At 37.2% G+C, this 22807-nt stretch overlaps 1 protein-coding gene across 6 annotated transcripts; it reads left to right on the top strand.

Moving 5' to 3' along the window:
• The first annotated feature begins 968 nt into the window (after positions 1 to 968).
• ccdc73 (coiled-coil domain containing 73) lies at positions 969 to 22451 on the top strand. Of its 6 annotated transcripts, none has more exons than XM_008411688.1 (22): positions 969 to 983; positions 1426 to 1489; positions 3517 to 3609; positions 4795 to 4935; positions 7791 to 7862; positions 8002 to 8073; positions 8162 to 8197; positions 8386 to 8460; positions 9386 to 9424; positions 11252 to 11387; positions 12656 to 12735; positions 13279 to 13401; positions 13497 to 13556; positions 14159 to 14263; positions 15440 to 15550; positions 15657 to 15797; positions 16712 to 16937; positions 17111 to 18642; positions 19053 to 19134; positions 19261 to 19370; positions 20797 to 20885; positions 21227 to 22451. In XM_008411688.1, exons 3-22 carry the CDS (start codon positions 3565 to 3567, stop codon positions 21402 to 21404), a joined length of 3453 nt encoding a protein of 1150 aa, XP_008409910.1. In that variant the 5' UTR covers positions 969 to 983; positions 1426 to 1489; positions 3517 to 3564; the 3' UTR covers positions 21405 to 22451. The 6 variants fall into 6 exon arrangements, with proteins under 6 accessions (XP_008409910.1, XP_008409908.1, XP_008409907.1 ...); XM_008411686.1 differs by having other exon boundaries at positions 977 to 1001; XM_008411685.1 differs by lacking the exon at positions 969 to 983 and adding an exon at positions 1088 to 1168.
• Positions 22452 to 22807: the final 356 nt, after the last annotated feature.

Below are 22807 nucleotides of genomic sequence, written 5' to 3'. Positions count from 1 at the left end.
AACACAGGGGAGAAGATAAATTTTATCCACTTKGACGTGCATATTTTATTTGACCAAAAATGTGAATACAACATTTTATAAATATATTTTTAAAGACGTTGAGGATTAATTTGGATGTTTTAAATTAGTCATAAATAAATATTATTTAACAGTTGAGCTTTGAAGCTCTGCTAAACATAACTAGTTTTTTCTGATAAATTACAACACGCAGGARAAAATGTAGGGTGTAGCTGAGGAGCAAACTTACATTTAGCCACTTGGTGGCAGCAGTTATCAAGCTCACACTGAACTTTGAACTAGGTCAATGAACCTCTTCATTCTTGAGATTTGTTTGGAAGATTTTTGGAAACTTACTTCTGATGTCTCGAGTTCTTAGTCAACTCTTATGGACTTCATGGRAACAATAAAAAGCAAATGTTGATGTTCGGAGGAGATAAAACATACATTTGTGTAAAATTATTTGGAAAAGTCGCATTTACTCTATATTTCTTTTTGTATTTTTTTAAATCATACTGCATCACATGTAAACTGCCTGTCAATATTTCACAAACAGAACAAATAAAACTTTAAAAACAATTACTGTCATGTTTTAAATTATTTTGTTTATGTCACATCAAATACTGCTATTTCTCTCGATGTGTCTTCGCAAGATAATGGACGGAAATTTGAAAAACTAAAATATTTTTTTCAAGAATATATATTAAAGGTAAAGTATGTCACAGGTAGAGTGCAATATGATGACAATTGTCATATTAAAAGTACATTTTGAAAATAGAAATATTTAAAACTGGAAATAAACACGCAAAAGGCTTTAAATATGTAATTTTCTAATCTAATAAATTAAAGTTGAATAAATCAAGTTTTCATTATCTTTATTTGTAAAAAAAAATGTAGTACAGAATGGTTGATTACATTTAAGGTTTGAAACAGCTCCACGCGCAATATTGCAGYGGTACGCATGCGCATTAATCGAGAGTCTATAGGTAAACTGGAAGAACACCGTGAGTGGTGTTTAGCTACTACTTCTTGTTAGCTGTCGTTTTAGCTATCTTAACCTCTGGTGTATCATGTTTCTGTATATGAATGTGATCACGGAAACTGTTTAAGGCCAAAAACATCGACATTTTTACCTAATGTACTCTGGTTCGTGACGTTATCAACAGTTTGGGTAACTCTAGCTCACTGTTTCTATTAAGAGAAAATTAGCCGTAATTTCAGTACGTCAAAGTTATATAAATGACTCAAAGTAACTGTATTTTTACCAGGAGGAAAATTTTAAGGAAGTGTTCATTTAAAAATAAATTGGTCTAAAACTGGGCCTCCAACCACCAAATTATAGTCAAGAATAGTTTTTTCTTAGGCCTGTCTGTAAATAAAAATATAGGATTAATATTACATTTTATTATTATTGTTATTTTTTTGCAGTCCTGCTTATCCTCGTAATAGAGTCCAAGAATTCCCCATTTCACCGAAATGGTATGGCTSCTAGGTAAGTGTTTTGATGWGCTACTGGTAAAGTGTCATGTTTTGCATGGTTGAAGCAGGGCAAAAMTTTTGACATGGACCTGAGATTACAATGAGATTACAATAAAGATTTTAATATTAATTCAAGAAACTTACAGATCTCTAACAAGGTGAACAGGATATGGAGCATTGACGGTGTAATAGTGAAATAATTCAGCAATGAACAAAAAGACCCAGTGAATTTCTATACTGAGATGAGAGGAAAATGACGAACCAAATGACCTATAAGCAATGAGGAACTGATGTAGCAGAATGAAAGCATGTAAACTGAGGGATAGGGACACAAGAGGGAACTAAATTAATGCTGCATTCCAGTTAGCTGGAAAGTGGGAACTTGGAGWTGGGTTAACAGCATCCTAATTAAGAAGCCGAAATTGCAACGCCCATATACATTGTTTGTATATCCTTTGAAGCTTTACTTTCTGTAATCAAGCACCACTTTTAATTTATTCAGTTTATAGTTGCTGGCTCTTGATGTAACATTGACTTTAGACACACTCTTGTAAAATATACACGTTTCTATCACATCCTACTGTGGTTGATGCAAAGTGCGGCCTTAGTGAAATGCAAAGTTGAACTTACAAGTTGTACCTGGGCTAGTTGAGGAAATTGGAATTTCCCAGTTCTGAGTATAASTAGGATGCMGCATAAGACTCAAATTATCTAGACCAGGGATCCTTCACATTAAGTTCTTTGCCAAACCCCGTAAAAATACAAGAAGAAGAAGACCAGGGATCCTCAAAACCAGGCCTCGAGGTTGGTGTCATGTAGATTTTAGATGCGTCTCTTGAGATTTGTTTTGAAATCTCAGAGACACATCTAAAAGTTGCAGGACACYAGCCCTTGAGGTCTGCAATTGTAGACCCCTGATCCAGACCTTTATACCAAATATCGTTTAAAAAATACAAATGCATTGTTATCCATTTTATTATTATTTGAGGAAAGACAACTAGGTTGTACAGTGTTGCATTATTGGATTACTGTTATTGTTGGTCTTTTGTGGTCTGATTTTATATATTATTGTATCAAAGAGTCTTTTCTTTATCTTGCTGGAGCACAGAGGAGTTTTAAGCAAAAGTCACTTCAAGGTTTTGTTTTAACATTATGTTTCTTTGTAGAAATGTTCCAGTTTAATGACTGGAACTTCCTTTGATATGTCTTTGTGGCTTGGTAGAAATTGGTTAATACCTGCTCAAGTGAATCACAGAAAAGCAAATAAAGACATTGTTTCTTACTCGAGTGGTCACGCTAACAAACCCATTCATGTGYGCGCCGTGCACATCAGAAACATTTCACACCATCCCTTTCAAAGTCACTCCTTAGCCTAGGGTCACAGTGTCTTTTTATGATAGTATCCAGTTCTATCAGGGATCATTTAATTCTGCAGCATGATTGATACTGGCAAAGGTTAAATGTGAGGGGAAAAAGGTCTGTTCTATTAAGAAACCAGTGGTTAGTGGAGACCTCCCACTTAAATATTATTTTTTTTCCTCTTGGTGTGTGTCTGTGTGTGTAAAGTGTGTTTGTTTGTGTCAGTCATTGTTTTGTGAATTCGCAGGTGATGGAAGTAGTTGCAGAGGACCGTGCACAGGTTGAATTAAATAACCTAGATAATTTTAAAAGCATTGACAGTGCAATTTGTCGATCCAGTGTTATTACTCTGACCCCTATTAGTGTCAATGGGCAGGTTCATTTTAACCTAGACGGCAAATCAGGATGTTATCTCCTCACTGGAGTGGAAGTGGTGTAAAACAAAGAAAGAAGCCTTTAATGGTCATTTCAAAGACATTAYGTTAGATTATAGTGACCAATGAGCATTATGAGGCAATAATGTGTCACGCTATTATTCCCACAAAAATCATTTAGCAGTAAAAATTACAGATCAGGGAGTAATTATAAACTACCGAGTTAAAAAGGAGAGTGCTAGTGCTTATTAAAATGCCCATTCTATTAACCTTTTTCAGCAAAATGTTTTTTAATCTCGACGAACAGGCAGAAAGTGACCCGGAGGGTTATTTGCCTGCCCTGAAGCAACTCTCAATGGATTCTAAAGCAGAGACGGAGACARCCCTCTCCTTTTCTGCTGTAAGTCACCTCTTTTCAAGATAAATATMATTGTAAATATCATCATTGTTTTCCAATTCAGAAAAAATACCAGTTATTGTAATTACAATTATTTTATGATGTTTATTCTCTGGAATCTGCTTCTATTTACATTTCTTTGCACAATTTTCAAGTCTTTTTGATGGKTTTTTTTAAGTGGRGATCTTCAAATCCAGATCTCCAGGGCCGGTGTCATGCAGATTTTAGACGTGTCTCTGCTTCAACACACCTGAATAATATAATGAGATCATTAGCAGAGATCTGGAGAACTTAACTCCATGCTGAGGAGGTAATTCAGCCATTTGATTCAGGTGTGTTGGATTAGAGACGCATCTAAAAGTTGTAGGACACTGGCCCTGAAGACCTGGATTAGAGGACCCCTCCCATAAAGCTTAAGGTGTTATATCATTTGTCCTTTCTGCAGTAACCTTACCAAACAAGGCCACTACATTACCTTTGTAGAATTGTTGTAATTTTTTATTTTTTTTTTGTATGAATGTGAATAATATTGTCACTTGTGTTTTTTTTAATCTTGGATGTATGTGTTTTTATATGGAGCCCTGTTAAACCCTGCCACCTTTAGGACAGACAATAAAGTCAATCAGTTAGTCAACTTGACTGACTGACATATTGATCGATCAGGCAAAATGAAAAAAACGACTTTGAATCACATTGTGCCATTTCATCTGTCATGAGCAGATGAAATGGCCTGAACCTGAAGTAACTTGTGTTTTGAGGTTATCCAGTCTTCTTCCATACTCCAAGAACTTGAATTCCAAATGAAAAGCATCACTTCAGTACTTTGAACCACTGAGGAACAGTCCAGTTCTTTTGCTCCTTAGCCCAGCACCAGGAGTATATTCAGGGCATTGTTTCAAATATCCTAAATACGTCTTTGTTGCTGCTTTTCAAGATTTCACTCCATCTCAAGTCCACTCTGTGATTATCCCTCTACCTTTGAAATAGTCACAACACTGTGATTATCCATGTTGCTTGTTGAAGTTTTCCTTCCATCTAACTTTCAGTGTGCTACAATACGCTTTATCAGTGAGTTTTTTKGGGKKTTTTTTGCAGCTCTATAAGGATGAGCTTCAAAAAGCAGGAGAGCGGTTCACCACTGTAGCAAATATTTCTGACCATAAAACTGTATTTGTTTTTCTGATGCAGGTTGAAGACCCTGCGTTGGAACAGAAGCTTTTTCTGTCCAGTTCTCACGGTCAAACAGAAGGCGGAGCACCCATTTTACTCCAGCTGTTGGAGTTTAAAACTGGCCTCCAGGACGTCGTCGAAGAGCTGCATATTCGAAGGGTAATGCAGTCACTGAACCCTTTACTGACCTACTAGGAGAAAAGCTTTAAATCCCATTGGTCAACTACTTTTCACTACATAACAATCTGCGACAAGCCTGATGGATARTGATAGATGTCTTATGTAATTGCAATAAAGCAAKGACAGGATTCTTTTAATTCTACAGTTAAAATTCCTATTGATGAATGATAGTGCAACGCCTGTGGTGTGCTGTTTGCCGATCATAGCTGTGAGATTTCATTAAGATATTGAGGAAAGTGGTTTCATATTATTGCTCAAGCAAGTGCTTCCGGCTAYCAAGGACGAGCCCAGCTGGGTTRCATACATTTGAAAACAGGATTGGGGTCACACAAGCCATTTAGCCCTTGTGACAACTAAGTATAGAGTAAACTTGCTTGTTTGAAACATAAATAAATCTTCCCTCTGCCCCTTTGGCAAGCACTTTCAACATGAGAGTACTTAAAGCTTAAAGGAGCAAAAATGGGATGTTGGTCATTTGTTGCCATTTGGATTTTATTGTTATTGTCCTGTTAACTCTGACAAAAACATTATCGCATCTTATCATCCTCAGGCAAAATAACAGTTTGCAGTGGTGCTGTTCGGAGCGGAGGGGTTAGGAATAAAGAGGGTGACACAACACTGCTGGACATTCCTGAGCAGGTCACATTCCAGGGAGTTTCTGAGTGCAGCAGACTGCTCTCTCACTGCTTCAAATTTGAAAAAAATGATAATTGTGGATTTGGTTTCAATGGTGGTATTTTGTGACAACAATAAATTGTTTAGAATTTTTTTTTTCACAAAATTTGGATTAAAATGAAAACCATGCTGTGATCACGGGGAATTTAAGGATAAATTTTGTAATTACTTTCAACTAAACTTTAAATTTATCACATTTTTAAGCTCCCATACAAATTTATACAATAGCTTTGGCAGTTTTATTGCCTACTAAAAACCRACCATTTGTAACAGCAATTAAATAACAAAAGAAAAAAAAAGGATTTATAATGCAGATCATGATGTAGATGGACGTTGGTGTTGACTTTTGTACAGTTGGTGTCAACTGCTCTTGAGATTTTCTCTTTGAATAAAACCTAAGCAGAAGGAATAAATTTAATATAAATGATATAATTTGGGAAAATGAAAAACATTTAAAGATCACAATTTGATTCATGAGGTTTCCAAAGCTTAATAAAACCTTTCAGTTTGTTTTTACAGCCTTATTTTTTTAAGCACCCTCTCGCTGTAATTATTCCCCAGCCCCCCAAAAAATATCAGCTTTATATTCTATGCTTTCTTATTGTTTTTTTTTAATGCAGTGCCACGCTGGTAGCATACTTTAATAGGAACTTATAAAATAAATTCACAGAGCCAACCAGCTCCCACATGCTCATAAAAAGTACTGCATATACAGAGAGAGCTGTTGACTTTTACCTGCCTTCTCCTAAGGAAGAGGGAGGATAGGGATGGCGTTCCACAAATATAACCTCCCTTTTAATGCTCCGCTCTCTCAGGGTGCTTCTACAAAAGATACGGTGGACTGAACCAGAGAAACTTAAAGCAGTTTGCAGTTGTGGCTCAACTCCACAGTTATTAACCCAAARAATGGGAGAGAACGCGTTTATTTATTTTACACTTTGTCTGCTTGGACTGCAGTCACTGAGCGTTAATCCCTATTTAAATTTACTAACCGGTGATTTAGTTTAGAAAGTGTTTCCATTTGAGATGCTCTTACCTACAGAGTAAAGTTGTAAAGTTTTCATACCATTTCTAAGGGCATGAATATCATAATATTCTTCCTTTAATGGTAAGAGGGGAAATGGTTAGTGGGTTTTTTTTATGAATGGATGAATAAAAAAACACAACAAATTCAAATTTACACAGCCAATTCTTGCTCATTTAAAGCCTAATATTAAGTCAACACATATGCCTTTGAGTGCTGCRTGATGGTGCAGATAGTGTCAAATCCTGGCCTGGGGTCTTTCTGCATGGAGTTTGCATGTTCTTCTCTTCTCTCCAGGTACTGCGGCTTCTTCCCGCAGGCCAAAAACATGACTGTTAGGTTAATTGGTTTCAATAAATTGTTCTTAGGTCTGCATGTTTGTATGTGCTTGGTTATTTGTCCTATGTGGCTCTGTGAACTGTTCAGAGTTCATAGTGTGAATGACTGCTGCAGACTGCACGGACAGTGGATAGGTGGATACCAGTGATGAGTGCATGTCATGTTCAGAGGCTCTGTATCGGATATTACTTGCGCTGGAATATCAGCAGCACCAAAACGGTAAATATAAAAACACCCATTTCCCAMATTAGCGCTGCACGATATGGGGAAAAGATGTGATGCCATTGCTGAATAATATGATTACAAAGAGCATTTTTAGCTGGACTTTGACAGGACTTTGTTTAACGTGTATGTGTTGTCGAAATTCTGCCTAAATAAAAATGAATGTCAGTTYGATTGTCTTTATTAAAGCAGGGGCACTTTAAATTTAATGAATTTTGTGGCCTGTGAATAGTTTAGATTTGCCAGTTTTGGCCMCCSAGGMTGAAAAGGTTTGRATACCGCTGACTTAAAGCTAACCTTTCAGCTTTAAAGTGACAAAATGTTCAGTCTGTCTGAGATTACATTTGGGCTTTGTTTAGGGATTTTGGCCACTATTTCTTGTCACATTCAAAGAGCAATCCATTAGATTGGACAGACTTACCAGAGGTCAGTAAGTAATGTGACATCAGAGATATAATGACGTTTCCTCTTCCTTTCTTTTTTTGTGGAGAAAGTATCTTGAGCGTAGGACTTTTTTTTTCTCTAAACAAGTTTTCTTGGTGTCGGTTTTAGTGATAAAACTGTCATGTTTTAGGATGCAGAGATACGCTTTGAGGATGAGATCAGTAAGCTTGCTCTGGAGAAACAGGAGCTGGAGTGGGAAAAGGTACATTTTACAGTAACAAACCTCTTTGCACAGTCAGCTTTTAGAACAACTCAGTTGTACATCTTGAATGATATGTAATGATCCATGAATGATTTATGAATGAAACTTCAGTCCTTTTTTTCCCCCCGTTGTGCAACAGGAATCCCTTCAACATAAAATAGAAACCATGTCAAAGCAGCACACCGACTCACTCAACTCTGTGAAAAAAAGGGTGTGTTTTATTTTAAAATCCAAGCAAAGCTTTTTAATCACAGTATTAATTCATAAATCCTAAATATAATTTATCTTCCTCCTTGTAGTTTCAAGTCAAATTACAACACACTGAGGAGGAGAAGGTATGACGAGCTTATTTCTTTGAAACATTTTGGGAGAAAAGTGCATTTCATTCAGTTAATGCTAAAGTGTAGTAGTAAATTCACTTGTGTCAGGCACAAAGTCTTGGCCCTTGGAGGGGATTCTTCCGTGCTGTGCTTTGGTATTTATTGCTGTTTTTGACACTCACAATAATAATATCACATTTCAGGGGAAATACCAGGTCAGTGCAGAGTTAAAGGACAAGGAGATTAACAATTTAAAGGAAGAGCTGAAGTCATTGCAGGTATTGAGAAGTTTAACATTCAGTCTCTTCTTTTTCTCTGTTTTCCTTCTAAAAACAAAAACCTTTAMGTTTCCTTTTCCCCCTTTATTTGTAAATGAATAAGACATATTCATATTAAGGCACTCAGCAGGACAAGTACGGTAAATATAAAAAAAAAAAAAAAGTCATGCTTGATCAGAGTCGAGGACAAAGGTCTGACTTGAGGGCAGTTTGTCTGCAGGCTTGACAACACAGAGGTGATATACGGCTGTCCACATGGCCGGCTGCACTTTAACAACCCAGCTTTGTTACAGAGACAATAGTCTGTTTTTGATATTCCATCTGGGAGACAATGCAGGTGGTGTTTGGTTTAAATGAAGTTCATTAGTGTGCTTTGGTGTGATAAATTTCTTTAATTTAAAACATTTTCACATGAGTAACAATCGGGAATGAAGGTGCTTTAAACATGATGTAACTTTACCACGTGTGAGTGTTTCAGTTTAATCGAAATTAGCATTGTTTTTATTTTATTCATAGTCAAATTTTAAACTAATTTCAAACTGACACTGGTGCAGATTTAAAAGGGTTTCAAAATGTAAACATTTAAAAGAAATGGGGACAAGAACACTGAGTCAGCAGTACTTTCACTGGGGTAAAAACATAAGTACAGATAAAATATACATTTAGGATGAATCTCGCCTGCAGCCCAGCATCAGTATAAAGAYGCACTCTGAATTCACCAGGTGGTCATTTAAAGTTCCTGTGAATCAGACCAACCGACACGCTGCCACTGCAGTCTCTGTCTCCCCCCCCCTAATAACTAATTTCTTTTTCCCTTGTGTTACTCTGAAAAATTATTCTGTAAAATTGTGTCATCCTTACTTTTTGGTTTAAAAGAAAAAGAAAGTGTTATTTAATGCACTCCCTCTTCTTTTTTTTTAAACAGTTGCTGAAATACAACTTGGAGAAGAAATTGAGTGAGCTGGTAAGGAGGGGTCCTCCATTTATACAATCTGTTGACAGGTGATTCTTGGGAGGGAGGAGAATTAAACGAGGAAGATGAGGGACTGGTGCTAAGGAGGCTCTGGTTGAAAGGGAAGAGCTCATCACAAGTAACAGACTGGGAGTATGTGACTCTTTGAACTGCCACCACAGCAGAGGAAATATCTCTATTAAAATATTTTATAACTGGTCTTCGCTCAGTTTAACCTTCTTGGCAGCAGATTCGGAGGGAGTTCAGGAGAGCTGGTTGATTGGAGAGAGGGATGAAAGTGAAGGGAGGTAAAATGAGGAAGGTGGGAAAAAAATCAGCTTGATATAGACAATCAAACTATAGCAGCAGTTTGAAGAGCAATAAAGTGCCGCGAGGCATGAGCAGAGTTGATTCTTTCATGCTTCTGAAACACTCGACCACTAGCTCCATTAAACAGGAATCATCTTAAGTATTTGACCGCTTCTTCTTCTGTTGTAATCTGTGTGTCTCTGTCTGACAGAATTCAGGACAAGTTTTCCAAATTTCTTCATGCCTGCCTTTAAAAAATACTTTTTTCACAGACTACTTTATCTGTGAGCACTTTTGATGCAACCTAGAAGAAGGTAATAACAGAAACTGACAAAAAACAGAAATGATTTTAAGATTAATTAAGTTCATTTTAGTTTATTTATYTAGCGCCATTTCACAATAATGTCATATTGAGGAAATTTGCAAAAATACAATTTCAATTCCGGTTGAGCCTAGTTATCAAACAGGGCAGTAATCCCAGTTAATTATTCAAAGTAGTTTTAAAAAATTGTGTTCAAGGAAGCCCAACTGGTTACACCCTTGACTTGCAACATTCACTCTYCTGGACAATGTAGCGGCAGTASACAAGCACTCGCATCAAATTCACCGACTTTACAGCAAGCATGTAGAGACAGTGAGGAGAAAAAACTCCCCTTTAACAGGAATAAAGTRCAAGCAGCCATCTGTCAAAACCGACTGAGGGTTTGAGGAGACAGAGCGAATGCTTCAGTGAAGGACTTCAGTTCCCTCTCCAGAGAGAGGAAACGCGCTGTGAGGCTAATGTATGGTTCTCCACCTCCACCACTGCTAGTCCACAAATCAGCTGTTGCAGAAAACTACACTCCCTTCCGCCCCTTGCTTCTGCACACGGGCTTTGACCTCCGAGTACATCTTGGGGATTTTGTTATTTTGAAGAATTTTTTTGATGGCATTTAACAAAGTGGAACTGCTGCCTTCATCAGCTTCAGGATCACAGGTTTAATGAAATCATGTCTTTRGCAATGAAGCGTGCCGCAGCACTGTTCAGGTCTTTAGCATGCTTTGATGTGGGTGCATAGTTGATTTGTTTGCTGAGTTGTGTGAACTGATCTTCACCTTTTGACGTGGATGACTTGTTGCCTGCCAGAGCCTCCACTCTTTTAAARCAACAATGAAGACAGACATTTAACTGGAATTTCAAATAAGCCTATCACTATAATCCTGTAGTCATGGTGAATGTTTTTGGAAGCGGTTTAGATCACAGGTGTGATGCTGAAATTTCATTCAAATACCATGTGTCATGTTTCCGGCATTCCTTATGACCTGRATAGCAAAAAGAAGAATAAAACAATAGTAATAGGAAGAATAAACTCTTGAATAAAGATGAATAAAAATACATCTTTATCACTGTTTTATTTGGTGGATAGTTTTTGATCAGAACCAAAGCAGCTTCCAGTGTTTTCAGTGATTAACCTGCTGATGCTGATTATGTCTCTGCATTGAAACATTTTTTCCCCTCTCTGGTTAATTGCAACTGCGACTCCTCCACAGGAACAGAAGCTAGCCCTGCAGAGTCGCACAAAGGACAGCCACCTGAAGCAGCTGGCAGAGGTGGAGAAAAGATTCAGTGCTCTTTCCAAACAATGCGCTATGGTCAAGCAGGCTCATGACCAACTGGAGCAGAATGGTAATGTATGACTAGATAAAAATAAATAGATGCAAAAGAGCATTGATATTCTTATTGAAGTGACATCTGTAAATTATATTATTGAACTGTTTGGTCTTCAAACTACTCAAGATGTAATTCATTTCAAGTTGCTTRTCAATCTGCGTATTAATTTATAAATGTGTGTGCTGAACAGATTTTACTTTGAAAATGGCAGTTCCAACATTTTCTAAATCCTGGAGCTTTTTCGTTTTTGAAAAGTTAGAGGGAAAACGTTCTAGACCAGGAGTGGGTAATCACAGTTCTCTACGACCAATGTCCTGCAACTATTTTATGTGTCTCTGCTTCAACATACWTGAGTCATATACTCATGTAGTAGCACTCTGGAGAACTTAACTGCACATCASAGGTAATTTAGRTAGTTTAATTGAAATGTGTTGGACCAGGGAGACATCTAAGAATTGCAGCACACTGGCCCTTGAGGACAGTAAATATGAATTATATAAATATTTTTAAACATTTTCTAAAACATTTTTCATGATTAAAACACAAGGGATGTGTATTATACATGTTTTATATAAATCAGGTTGTAAAATGCAGGCTAAGTCGGCTCTAAACAATCAGATCAAGTTCAGTGCTTGAACTTGTCTCTGTGTTGCCGCTACGTTCTTCTGCTGTTTGATAAAGTGCTGAAAATGATCTTCAAACTGAAGATGGGGTTTTGTTTGGCTCGTGTGGTATTGCAACAGCACATTGGTTCACGTACAAGTTTTCTGACTCAATCTTTTGCWCTAAATCTCCATCATTATTTTACAATTTAAGCTACAAGCAGAGGTCATTGTCAAGTTTGTCTAAATGCCCCCTTGGGTTTATTTTGATAACCTGTGAAAAATGAAAAATGCGCTCTTTTTGGCAGCAATGTTTAACACACGTAAGCCGAGAAAGAATTCCCTCTCTGCTGACACCAGATAAGACCGATGTATCACGTCATTTTCCTGCCCTTTAAAAATCCTGCTCACCTCATACTTTCATGGTATATCTTTGTGTTAGTCGGTTTGGACAAGCTATGTCCTCTGATATTAGTYGTTTTCTTCTTTTTCTGGCTGTAATACACATAAGCCCACAAGGCAGCTTAGGATCTGGAAAAAGATTAAGTRCTTTTACAATCTCTTTGACTAAATGATAGCCTTTATTGTCTCTTCTACTTGTCYTACTTCAGTGTTGTCAGACTTCATACTTATGTCATGCAGTCATGTTTGATGGCAATCTACCATGTATTTTTCCTGAAGTTGATGAGGCCATGAAGATAAATAACAAGTTGACTTCTGCCAGAGAAAAGCAAGAAGGAATCATTGATTCACTTAAGAAGGTATGAAGACGAGACAAATTATATTTGACTGTGACTCAATGGGGGGGAGTTGTCGTCAATCGGAGGGTTGTAGATTTCATTCCTGCTTCCTCCTGTCACCTGCCGATGTTCCCATGAAAACTTTCCAAGTTGCCTRTCAATCTGCGTATTGATAGGCGCACATAAATGTGTGTGCGAATGGGTGAATGTGGCTCTAGTGTAAAGTGGYATGGGTGGTCAAAATGACTGGGAAAGTGCTACATTTGATCCATTTTACATTTGAAGGTCATTTTATTTTTATGACCCAACTGCATTTTAAAAGATTCTTTAAATCAACTCAATTTATTTATGATTTAGATGCAATTGCACATAATCCAGTTCAGTCTTCATCATAATCTCAGTATSTATTACAGTGTTATAATAACTTTAACCACAGTGACTTAAAACAAAAAWYMWKGKWAAAARKTKKTTTCCTAAAGATGCCAACCTGATTACTTTGAAATGTTGACTTTGCAACAAGTCTTAAGTCTGAATGTTTTTACATTTTGTCTGATTCTTTCYCAGGAGTTGGAGGAAGTCAGTAACAAGCTCATAAAGGAAAAGATGAACTCGGTCAGWCATGAGAAGACCCAGAGTMCTGTAGGGAGGGAACAGCACATACAGGAGCTGCAACAAAAWGTCCACATGGTAACATGGGCATCAGTAAAACAGGGATCTTAAATAAGTYCCAAAACGGTGTCTTTGGGCATTTGGAAAGTTGAACAAGTTTATGTTTTTTTTAGGAGTCTGAAATGAACAAGAAACTCAGGGAGGAGAATGTTGCTGAACGAGCAGAAAAGCAGGTAAGGAAGAAGAACATGACAAACTTTTTCTTTTTTTTTGTTTAGAATAATTGTAAAATGTTCTGAAAATTTAATGGAAAAATGCACTGAATCACATATATACTAAAAAATATATACTATAAAATAGTATAAATCTGAAATGCCCTGTTTTATCACGTGGACTATATTATATTAATATAAATTCTCTGTACCATTCAGGGCAAAGCTTGAGTGGAATAGAGGAACTTGGTAATGTCACTGTGCCAGTGACTTTTGCGGATTTCATTAAGCTGTACAGTCGAGCAATGCTGAAACGGCTTAAAAAAGTCTWCTAAATTGGCTATGTAGAAGAAGAAAAATAAATGGTTTTATAATAAGAACTAGATTGCTACTTATGCTGATCTCTTAGGCTTCTCTTAACATATAAAGAATGTTAAAAGGAAAAMAAATAGACATCTATGACCCAGTGAGCCTGAATAGCTTAAAGGCTGTTTGAACTTTAGGATGAAACACAAAACGGAACATTTCATAGTTCATCTTCAGTCACACAAGATCTTTGGTTTCAAAGAAAAGAATGACTGTTCCAAAGATGTTCTTATTTGGTTCTGTGGATCTATGTTTAGAAGTTGATGAGGGCCCTGCAGCACAACCAGCAGCTGTTGTTGAGTCAGACACAGACCGTAAGGAGACTCGAACAGGAGCTAGAGAGTCAGACACAAATGTTCAAGGTCAGACTTTTTCAGTTCTTCTGATTTTTCTCTTAGAACTTTAACATTTAGTCACACAAGTTTCCTTCACGCTGAAAACATGAGAGCTCTGTAAAAGATTCCTGACAACTGCAGATTCACCTTGTGACTTTTGTTTACCAATTTTATTAACGKTTGGATGCTTCAGCAAATACTTGTCACACATTACTCAACTCATTGTCCCTCTACTTTGCCCTTTGGTGTCCTTTCAGATGTGCCAGTTCCTTGCAAATGGAAAAGTTTCTATTTCCATCACTGGTCTGCTGCATGAGCGCCAAATTACAATTGACTTTCTGAGAGTTTTGTGCTCCGAGTCTAATTATTTTCAAGATTGTCTAAAATGCACATAGCAGAGTCAATCCAATCAATAAAAATKTAGTTTCTGAATAATGTACATACAGAAGAGAATTAAACTATTGAAATATGTCGCAATTTGCTGATGAAACAAAAGAGGATGTTCAGCTGTATTGAGTAAAAACAAAAATATAACTTTCCAGAATGAGTGACAAGTAGTTACATTTTTAGTACAATTCAGGATTTATCAACTTGTTACAAGCATTTGTTGAACATAAAAAAATACATTTAAGAATTATCCGCACAGATAAAAAATGTACTCCCATTTGTTCGTTATGTCTTTGCATTGCATAAGAACCGTGGAGGTGTATGTTTTTATTTTTGACTGAATCAAATTCATTCCTTCTTGGAAACCCTGCACCTTCTTAAGTGCTGCACAAGGAAAACATTCTTCAGGATCTGTTTAAATTACTATGAAAACACTTGTACAAAGACATGAATAAATGCCAGTCTCTGTTCCATCTCATAAATTTGCTGAATATGGTGCAGTATATCACAACATGTACATTTGTGAATAAAATCCCCCCCGCAGCTGAATGATAGTATGTTTTTCTCCATTTATGACTCTGCAGTTTATTGTTCTCTTTCCTTTGCTCTGTGCCACCCCACCTCCCTCCAGTTTATTTCTCATTCTCATTAATTTATTAAAATGACACAAGAAACCTGATTTGTATTAGCCAACAGTGCCATCTCTTTCTTTCTCTCTCTCTCTTGGCCCTGTTTAAAACCTTCTGTTCGCGTTAAATAAACTCATAAAAATTTAGTATTGCATTGAAATCTTATGGGCAATTAATTTTACGGCAGGCCCTTAAGCAAGAACGCGAAGTGATGCGAGAGAATAGAAAGACAATGGAAGACAAAGTGGCTGAACTGACGGAGAGCTACACTGCTTCYAAGATGAGCTGGGACAAAGAGGTAAAACAGAGACTGCACTTTAGTGAAGGTGATGTAAAGACTATAAGTTTTTTTCAGAGCAAGAACTTTTCAATCTTGTGTTTTCTTTGTTTTTGTGATCACACAGAGAGAAGCATTACTGAATCAAATTAAGAATGAGCAGTCAGACGTTCAAGCCTTGAAAGAAGCTCATGAAGGCCTTGAGCTGAAATGTGCAGACCTGATTTTGCAGGCCAGCTCACAAGCACTGCAAGCTCAGAAGCCACAGGTAATCGATGCTTTTTACTGACTTCTGAGGCTGAAATAATTAATCAGATTAATCGTGATGAATTGATTTGATTATTGAAATAATTGTCAACTAGTTTAGTAATTGATCATTTGTTAGCTGGAGTGCAGGCAAACATTTTCAGAGTAGTAATTAAGCCAGAACTTGGCAAAATATATATATATATAATGCATTAATGTAATGTTTTGATTGTTGATTCTATGTTGTATGACTTCATATTTTTATCTTTATGATGTAAAGCCCTTTGAAATGCCTTGCTGCTGAAATTTGCTATACAAATACAATTTGATTGATTTAAGAAAACAAAAACAAAAACAAAAAAAACACTTTTGTAAATGTGTCCCAACCAGAACTCCTCGGGTAGTTTTAGCTTCACCTGCATGGTTCAAATTCTGTTATACACAAAAAGTCTCAGATTTACCAGTTTTGTCATCTTTTGCTCTCCAATCATTAATTGGTTCATTAAAAATATAATCAACAGATTAGCTGTGTTGACAAAAAGGGCTGAGCTTTTCACATGTTGATGTTAGAAACATGTTTAGCTGCAGATGCATCCAGTTCTACAAATCATCACGTTTTCACTTAAGTAATATGGTATTCCAATAAATAAGAAAAATAAGAAAAATTAATATTTAAAAAAACAAATTGAATGATTTRCAATTTTTATGTCTGTCTTTCTAATTGTATAAAATAGACCATATTTGATGTTAATMTAATGCACTGCAATACATTTGACCTGCATGGCCAACTTGAGGTTCTCAATATTTCTATTAAAAGTTGACCGTTCTAGGATTAAACTGTCTAAAATAAACTACATGTGTGAAATCCTGTTTTGAAGGTTTTAACAGTTTATTCCATCAGTTCATTGAATTTAAGTGACTATTTTTCTTTCACAGATGAAAGACAACAGTCAGAGTCCTCTTGTTGCAACCCAGCTCAGTCCTTTCAGCTCAGTCTTGGAAAGATTCAGAGCTGAGGAAACTGCTAATGGTCCAGAYTCCAGCTCTCAGCTGCCTGACCTCGACAGTCTGCAGTGCGCTGCTTCCTCTCAGGCCAAAATCCAGGATTGTCTGAAGGACACAGGAACAGCTTCAAAGCTTGCTGCTACTGGAGCAAATGGAGGTCAGCCTTCTGAATATAAACAGGAGATAAAGATGGTTTTTGGTTCCATTTTGAGAATCTTAAATTTATTTATCTTCAGGCCAAAAATGCCATTGGTTCATAATGAAACGATTTTTGAGCACACTGCAGTTAAAACAGCATATTTTGTCAACATTTGTACCTTTCCTYCCCAGGTCAAGACGAGATGAATCATCAGCAAGAAATGATTAAATCATATTTCACAAGCAGCATCCCTGATAACTCTGAAAACACCACAGAAACCGCTGGTACAAGGGACTTAATTGGACTTGATCAGAGTTTCCTGAGTAAATCTACCTGTGTCGATGCATCAAACCCTGGGTGCGCTTCACTGAATGGATCTGCAGAGTTATTTGAATATGAAACATATGAAGAGAGCAAAAGAGGAAAGAATAAGATACATGAGAGAGGGGAGGATAGCAAAAARGAAACCAACAATACAGAGCAAGAGGAAAAAGTACTTCAAGAAAATGTGAAAAGTGAAAGAAATGCTGCAGAGAAAAGAACAACCCCAGTACAAATGGCAGATAGTACAGACATGSACAGGGATGCTGAGGGGTCRGCAAAGGCGACAGAGAGGACCAGTAACCCAGAAACGGAAACAAGAGCTAGAGGTGAGCGAGAAGTAACAGATGGAGTGAAAGAGAGAGGAGAGTCGGCAAAGCATGCATCAGAAAGTCCAGAAACACMGATACCAGCTCTCACGACTGCTGATATGACTGAAGCGAGCCTCKGCGGGCAGGTCAATGACTTCATGGATACTGAGCTGCCGTCAACCGTCTGTGAACCCCTTAACTCCGCAGAAAGTGTTTCTCTAAAAACCACAGAGAAGGACGGAACTGTAAACGGTGAATTTACTGTCGGCACAAATGAACACAAAGTGACTTCAGATGAACACATCATCAGTGCTGAAGATGAGCAACATATCTTAACCACGACGGATCAGACTTYGTGTCCTGAAGCTCAGTCGATCTCACTTTGTCAGATGCCAGGAGATGAGAACCCATCCAGGGAAACATCGGGTGCTTTTCCTGCTGAATGCGCCTCCCAGACRAATCCCGCTGACGAGTTAAAGCAAGAACACAACATGCAGGTGTGCCAAACAAACCAAACTGAAACCGGAAGACGTAATTTTCCGCACGTCAACACCGATATGATCCAAACAGACGAAAATACCGATGCACCCGTCAGTAAAGAGTCTGAGTTAATGAGAGAACCACCACTGGAAATTTCAGCGAAGGAGAGTGTGCAGCTGACATCTGCTGTGGCTAATGATGAAGACGATGCACAAAAGAGGAAGCARATTCGGCCAAATGTAAACCCATGTGAAACTGTGCATACACCTTCGTCAACATCCTGTTTAAAGGATGTATCCATGGAGGCTATCCTTCTACCAGATGTTTCAACGGAAAACATTCAGGAGGAAACAAAAACCAACACGCCGAAGGATCCTGGACTTAAAGAAATAACYCAWGACAAAGGCGATCTGAATCTCTCTGTTCTGCCAAGTCATGCCAATAATGGATGTCCAGAGCTTGACCGTTCGCAGTTTCACCAGAAGAGACCCGATGCTTCCTCTGATTTGTCCCTGATGAGCAGAAAGCCCTGCAGGTCTCTGTTTGACTGGAGGAAACRGTTCTGCTCCGGACCAAAGTCAGACGGATCCGGCCTGCTACAGTTAAACCAGGTATAACACAGTTAAAAAAATGAAATATCTGTATTCTAAAGGCAWGTTTTTAGAACGCAAGTTCAAAACCTTTCTAGATATTACATAGTATAACAATTAGTCAAAAAAAATTTAATAAGCGACGATTAACCAAAAAATTTCAGAAAGCTTAGTTTAATAATTCTAACTTTAAAAATGAGAATAAGTCACACAGTCATGCAGACAGAAACCCGAAGCAGCACATTTTAGAGGTTTTATTAGAAATTAGACTAAGGCATCACTTTACACCAACAAGGTGCCATGAAGCAAAACAGAAACAAAGACAGAAACCACAGATTTTCTCAAATGTATTAAATATAAATGCTGCAGAAAAATAAAACGKATGTAACGCCTGGGGTTCCTGTGGCGTTCATGAAGCTCTGATTTTCCAGGCTCCCGATGTGTCTCGACCAGATAGCACAGGACATTCCCACGGCGCTATACCCATGTTCAGCAAAAGCAGGCACAACAAAGGTGATGGTTGAAATCCTTTCATCCTTGTATGACTCRTGATATGCTGTCGTACATCTACTGCATATAGTTTACCCTRTGCTATAATGATTTTTCTGACTTTATTGTCATTCTTGTCTTTTTTTAAAGCCCCCTTGGTCATTATGAAAGCATCAGATCTATTCAATGTTTCTGGAGCTACATCCTCTTTGATGGGTCAGCAGAGTGAAGAAACCTGCAGAGAGGAACCAGCAGAAACGGTAAATTGTTATGAAGGAAGATTCAACTGAGACTCAACGGAGAAAATGAGATAAAGCAACACAACATTTTAATTAAAAAAGGCCAAAATGCAAAACCAGCCTTTAAAAACCAGAACCYGCTAAAGTAAACAACACMCTGATACTGCAAAACAAATCAATTGATTAACTGATCCCCAATAGTACATGTATGTTATGACAATGCCAAGGAAGAAGCTTAAGATTCTTTGAGTCTGTTTGCTTGTTAAGTGATAAAGTTTCTGGTGCAGATATTAGTGCTTGCTAACATCAGTAAACCGAAACAACACTGTAAAGAGTGGAGGACTGACAAAGTCATTCAGAAAAAGACCCTGGGGGACATAACGGCAATAAATGATCCAAGAATCTGCTGATTTGTTGGACGGACTTAGTTTTCCACACAGTGCTTCTTTATTGAAACTTTTCTATATTAAAACAACAAAACAAAATATAGTATATTCTGTGTATTATAAATCATCATTGCAATATTTCATTTTAAGCTATAGAGGGTACTTGTCCAAAGGAAAGGACTTTAATTTGATGTTGAACAGGAAAGGAATGTGCATCGTTTTTTACATAAAAGCCTCAGGGGAGAATATATGAACTAGAAATATGCAAAATGCCTTAAGGGTACTTCTCGTTCTTCCTCTCTGAGCTTTCCGCTGACCCAAAAATGGCTTTTTAACATTTCTTTTCACAATCTTTAAGTATAGGAGCAAATTTGTGTATGTGCYCAGGCCAGACGAAATGCTSAGACAGAGTTTCTTTTTGGGGGATCCTGCTGAGTCAGGTGTTGAGTGAAAGAACTTAAATGACCTCACAGACATTCTCAAACAGCCAGACAGACAGAACGAATGACCTGTGGAAGAAAACCTAGCTAATGATCCTCGGGTACCCCTTCTTTCTCACTTACTCCATCTTTATCTGTTGCACTTTCCCTCTTCCTCTCTCACTTCATMATTTGTCTCTCACTCACTTTCCACCCTCTTGTTGTTCTCTTCTTTTTCACCCTCGTTCCCCTTTGTCACCAACTCTGCTCTGTCATTCTGGATTTGATCAAATCCAGGCGCTGRCAGTCAATACTGAGGGGAGAAAAAAATAAAAAGTTTAATAAATAATAGTGACAAGCAAAGTCTTCTTTTTTTTTTTTTACATGCAGACTCGAAACGCTGGGAGCATCAACCAGAGTTCAGTCTGAGCCTGGCTACTCTCTTACTTGGATCCTCTTAAATGTCATTTGCTGCTGCTTGATACTTGATTCACATCTATGTTTGAGTTAGTGTTGCATTTCCTCTGAGAATGAATCAAACCTCTAACTACCGTATCTTTTTACAGACATGATTTGAGGAAAAGATGCCAAAAGGTAAAAGTGTTTGATTTATGGTTTGTCTTGTTGTCGTCTTTTTCACAGGACAAGACACTTTCTTTGTTCGTCAGTTCTTTTCCACTCACCTTCTCCTCTAATACAAGCAGCAAAGGTTCACTGCAGACCAATCTGGAGTAAGTATGTTTGTGAAAGATTCTCAGAGTTGTTTTTATCCAAATGTGAATAATGTTAACTATTTAGATGTGTAACAGTTTATTTATAAAATATTGTAATCTTGCATCATTTTAATTCCATTTCACAATTATTCACCACTTTTGTGTTGCTGTGCAGCACAATAAAATGCATRAAGGTTTATGATGKGAAAGGGGCAAATGTGAAAAATTCAGGAGGAAGAAATTCTATTTCAAAGCTCTAAATAAATATGGTTCTATGTATCCTATACATAAATTTTTTTCCTCAAATTTTCTAGAATGCATTTACTTGTAAGTGRCTCTGTAATTTCTCTTCATACCAGGTGTAGCAGAGCTCAGAGCTCAGCTCCAGTTAAAGGGCCGGAGTCGGAGTGGGATCCGTCCTGTTCCCAGGACAGGGAATCCCAGCAGTCTRCTTTCAGAGCACAGATCTCTAAGATCGAACATTTTCTCAACAGCGACAGGCTTCGACTGTCCAAAAGACGGCGAACTGACAACTGAACMAAACTGACGTATCCTTCTGTGCTACACATCCAAACAAGTTTGACAAGTTGGTTCATTTGTYGTGTCTTAGGTTTARATATTAATAAGTACAACTTTTTTTGTTCTAAAATCAAACTTTAGTTTAAAGCATACATGAATAAACTMATTTTTGCCTTGTAACTTTACACATTAACTTTAGTATATAAAATGTTGCTTTATCCGCAGAACTCTGTGCTGTTCATTCATTGTCAGATTTGGGYAACTGCTTCAGGAGGAAGGCAATATTGATACAACTAGAAGTTTAAGCTAATGTTCGGATAAGGTTTTGTGTGTTTTTATAAGTTGAATTTAATTTGAAGCAGAACTTTGAATCATTTTACTCTGCACAATTTAAGAACGTTGATAATGCTGTTTTTGTTAGCAGTGGGTTTTGGAGCCACTAATGCCTTTTTAAAGGAAATACCCTGAGATAAAAGGGTATAAAAAGGCAATGAAATTTATTTTTACCTCAAGACTTTTCTCTGAATAAACCTGAAATATTGCAAAGCAAACAGCCCAGTCAAATCACCACAGAACAAAAGTGCTGTTAGGAAAAAAAAAAAAAAGATTCTAGGAGCAATTAACACATTAATTAATATGGCAATTAACATTAACCTCATATCCTCAGAGGAGCTTTAAATGTGAAGGAACCTTTGGTCTAAATCCGTGCAGTTGTTGTTGTTAAAAGTGAAATTAGATGTTGGAACACAACTGGTAACACCTATTAATGCTAATTAAGAGACACAACCATAGAGGTAACAATTAGCACCAAATACACAAACCCTAATTAACAGAAATCAATTAGGGAATATACAGACCAATTAGCTCACTGTTATTAGCATCTCATTAACTTTATGTTCTTGTTGTGAAATGTAAAGACCATGAAGCTCAGAYACCTGGCTTCTTCATTGTATGATTGCTCTTTATCTTTGTCGCATTCTAGACGATTTTCTTGGATTTTGTTTCAGTCGGTTGGAAATATAAGTAATTTAAGTTTTTCTGTTATTAAATCATTTCTGTCCTGCAGATGATCTGATGTGACTTTTTTACTTATCTTTTGAAAGGAATTGTATAGAGAGTAATTTCTTTAGAAAGAAATTACTGTTGGCCTATTGGCAATYTTGCTGACTTGTTTTTGTCTCGACATTTAAAAGTGTTTTGGATAAATGTCCGATTTAGTTTACCACATTATCTGCAAAGATTGACAGCTGTCTCCATTATGCTGTGGAAGACTTTTTCCTTCTCTTGGCTGATAAAAGCCTTAGTCGAAAGATTAAAATTCAGACATTTAATCAGTGAAAGAAAAAATAGCTGTTGGGTAAAATAGTCATTTTTGGTTGAAGTTCATATGTAAATGTTATAGATCAGGATGAAATTAACAT

This window comes from Poecilia reticulata, linkage group LG6, assembly GCF_000633615.1.
Source record: "Poecilia reticulata strain Guanapo linkage group LG6, Guppy_female_1.0+MT, whole genome shotgun sequence".
Lineage (NCBI taxonomy): Eukaryota > Metazoa > Chordata > Actinopteri > Cyprinodontiformes > Poeciliidae > Poecilia > Poecilia reticulata.
The sequence above is the reverse complement of the archived record's forward strand: the minus strand, read 5'-3'. Positions and strand labels throughout refer to the sequence as shown.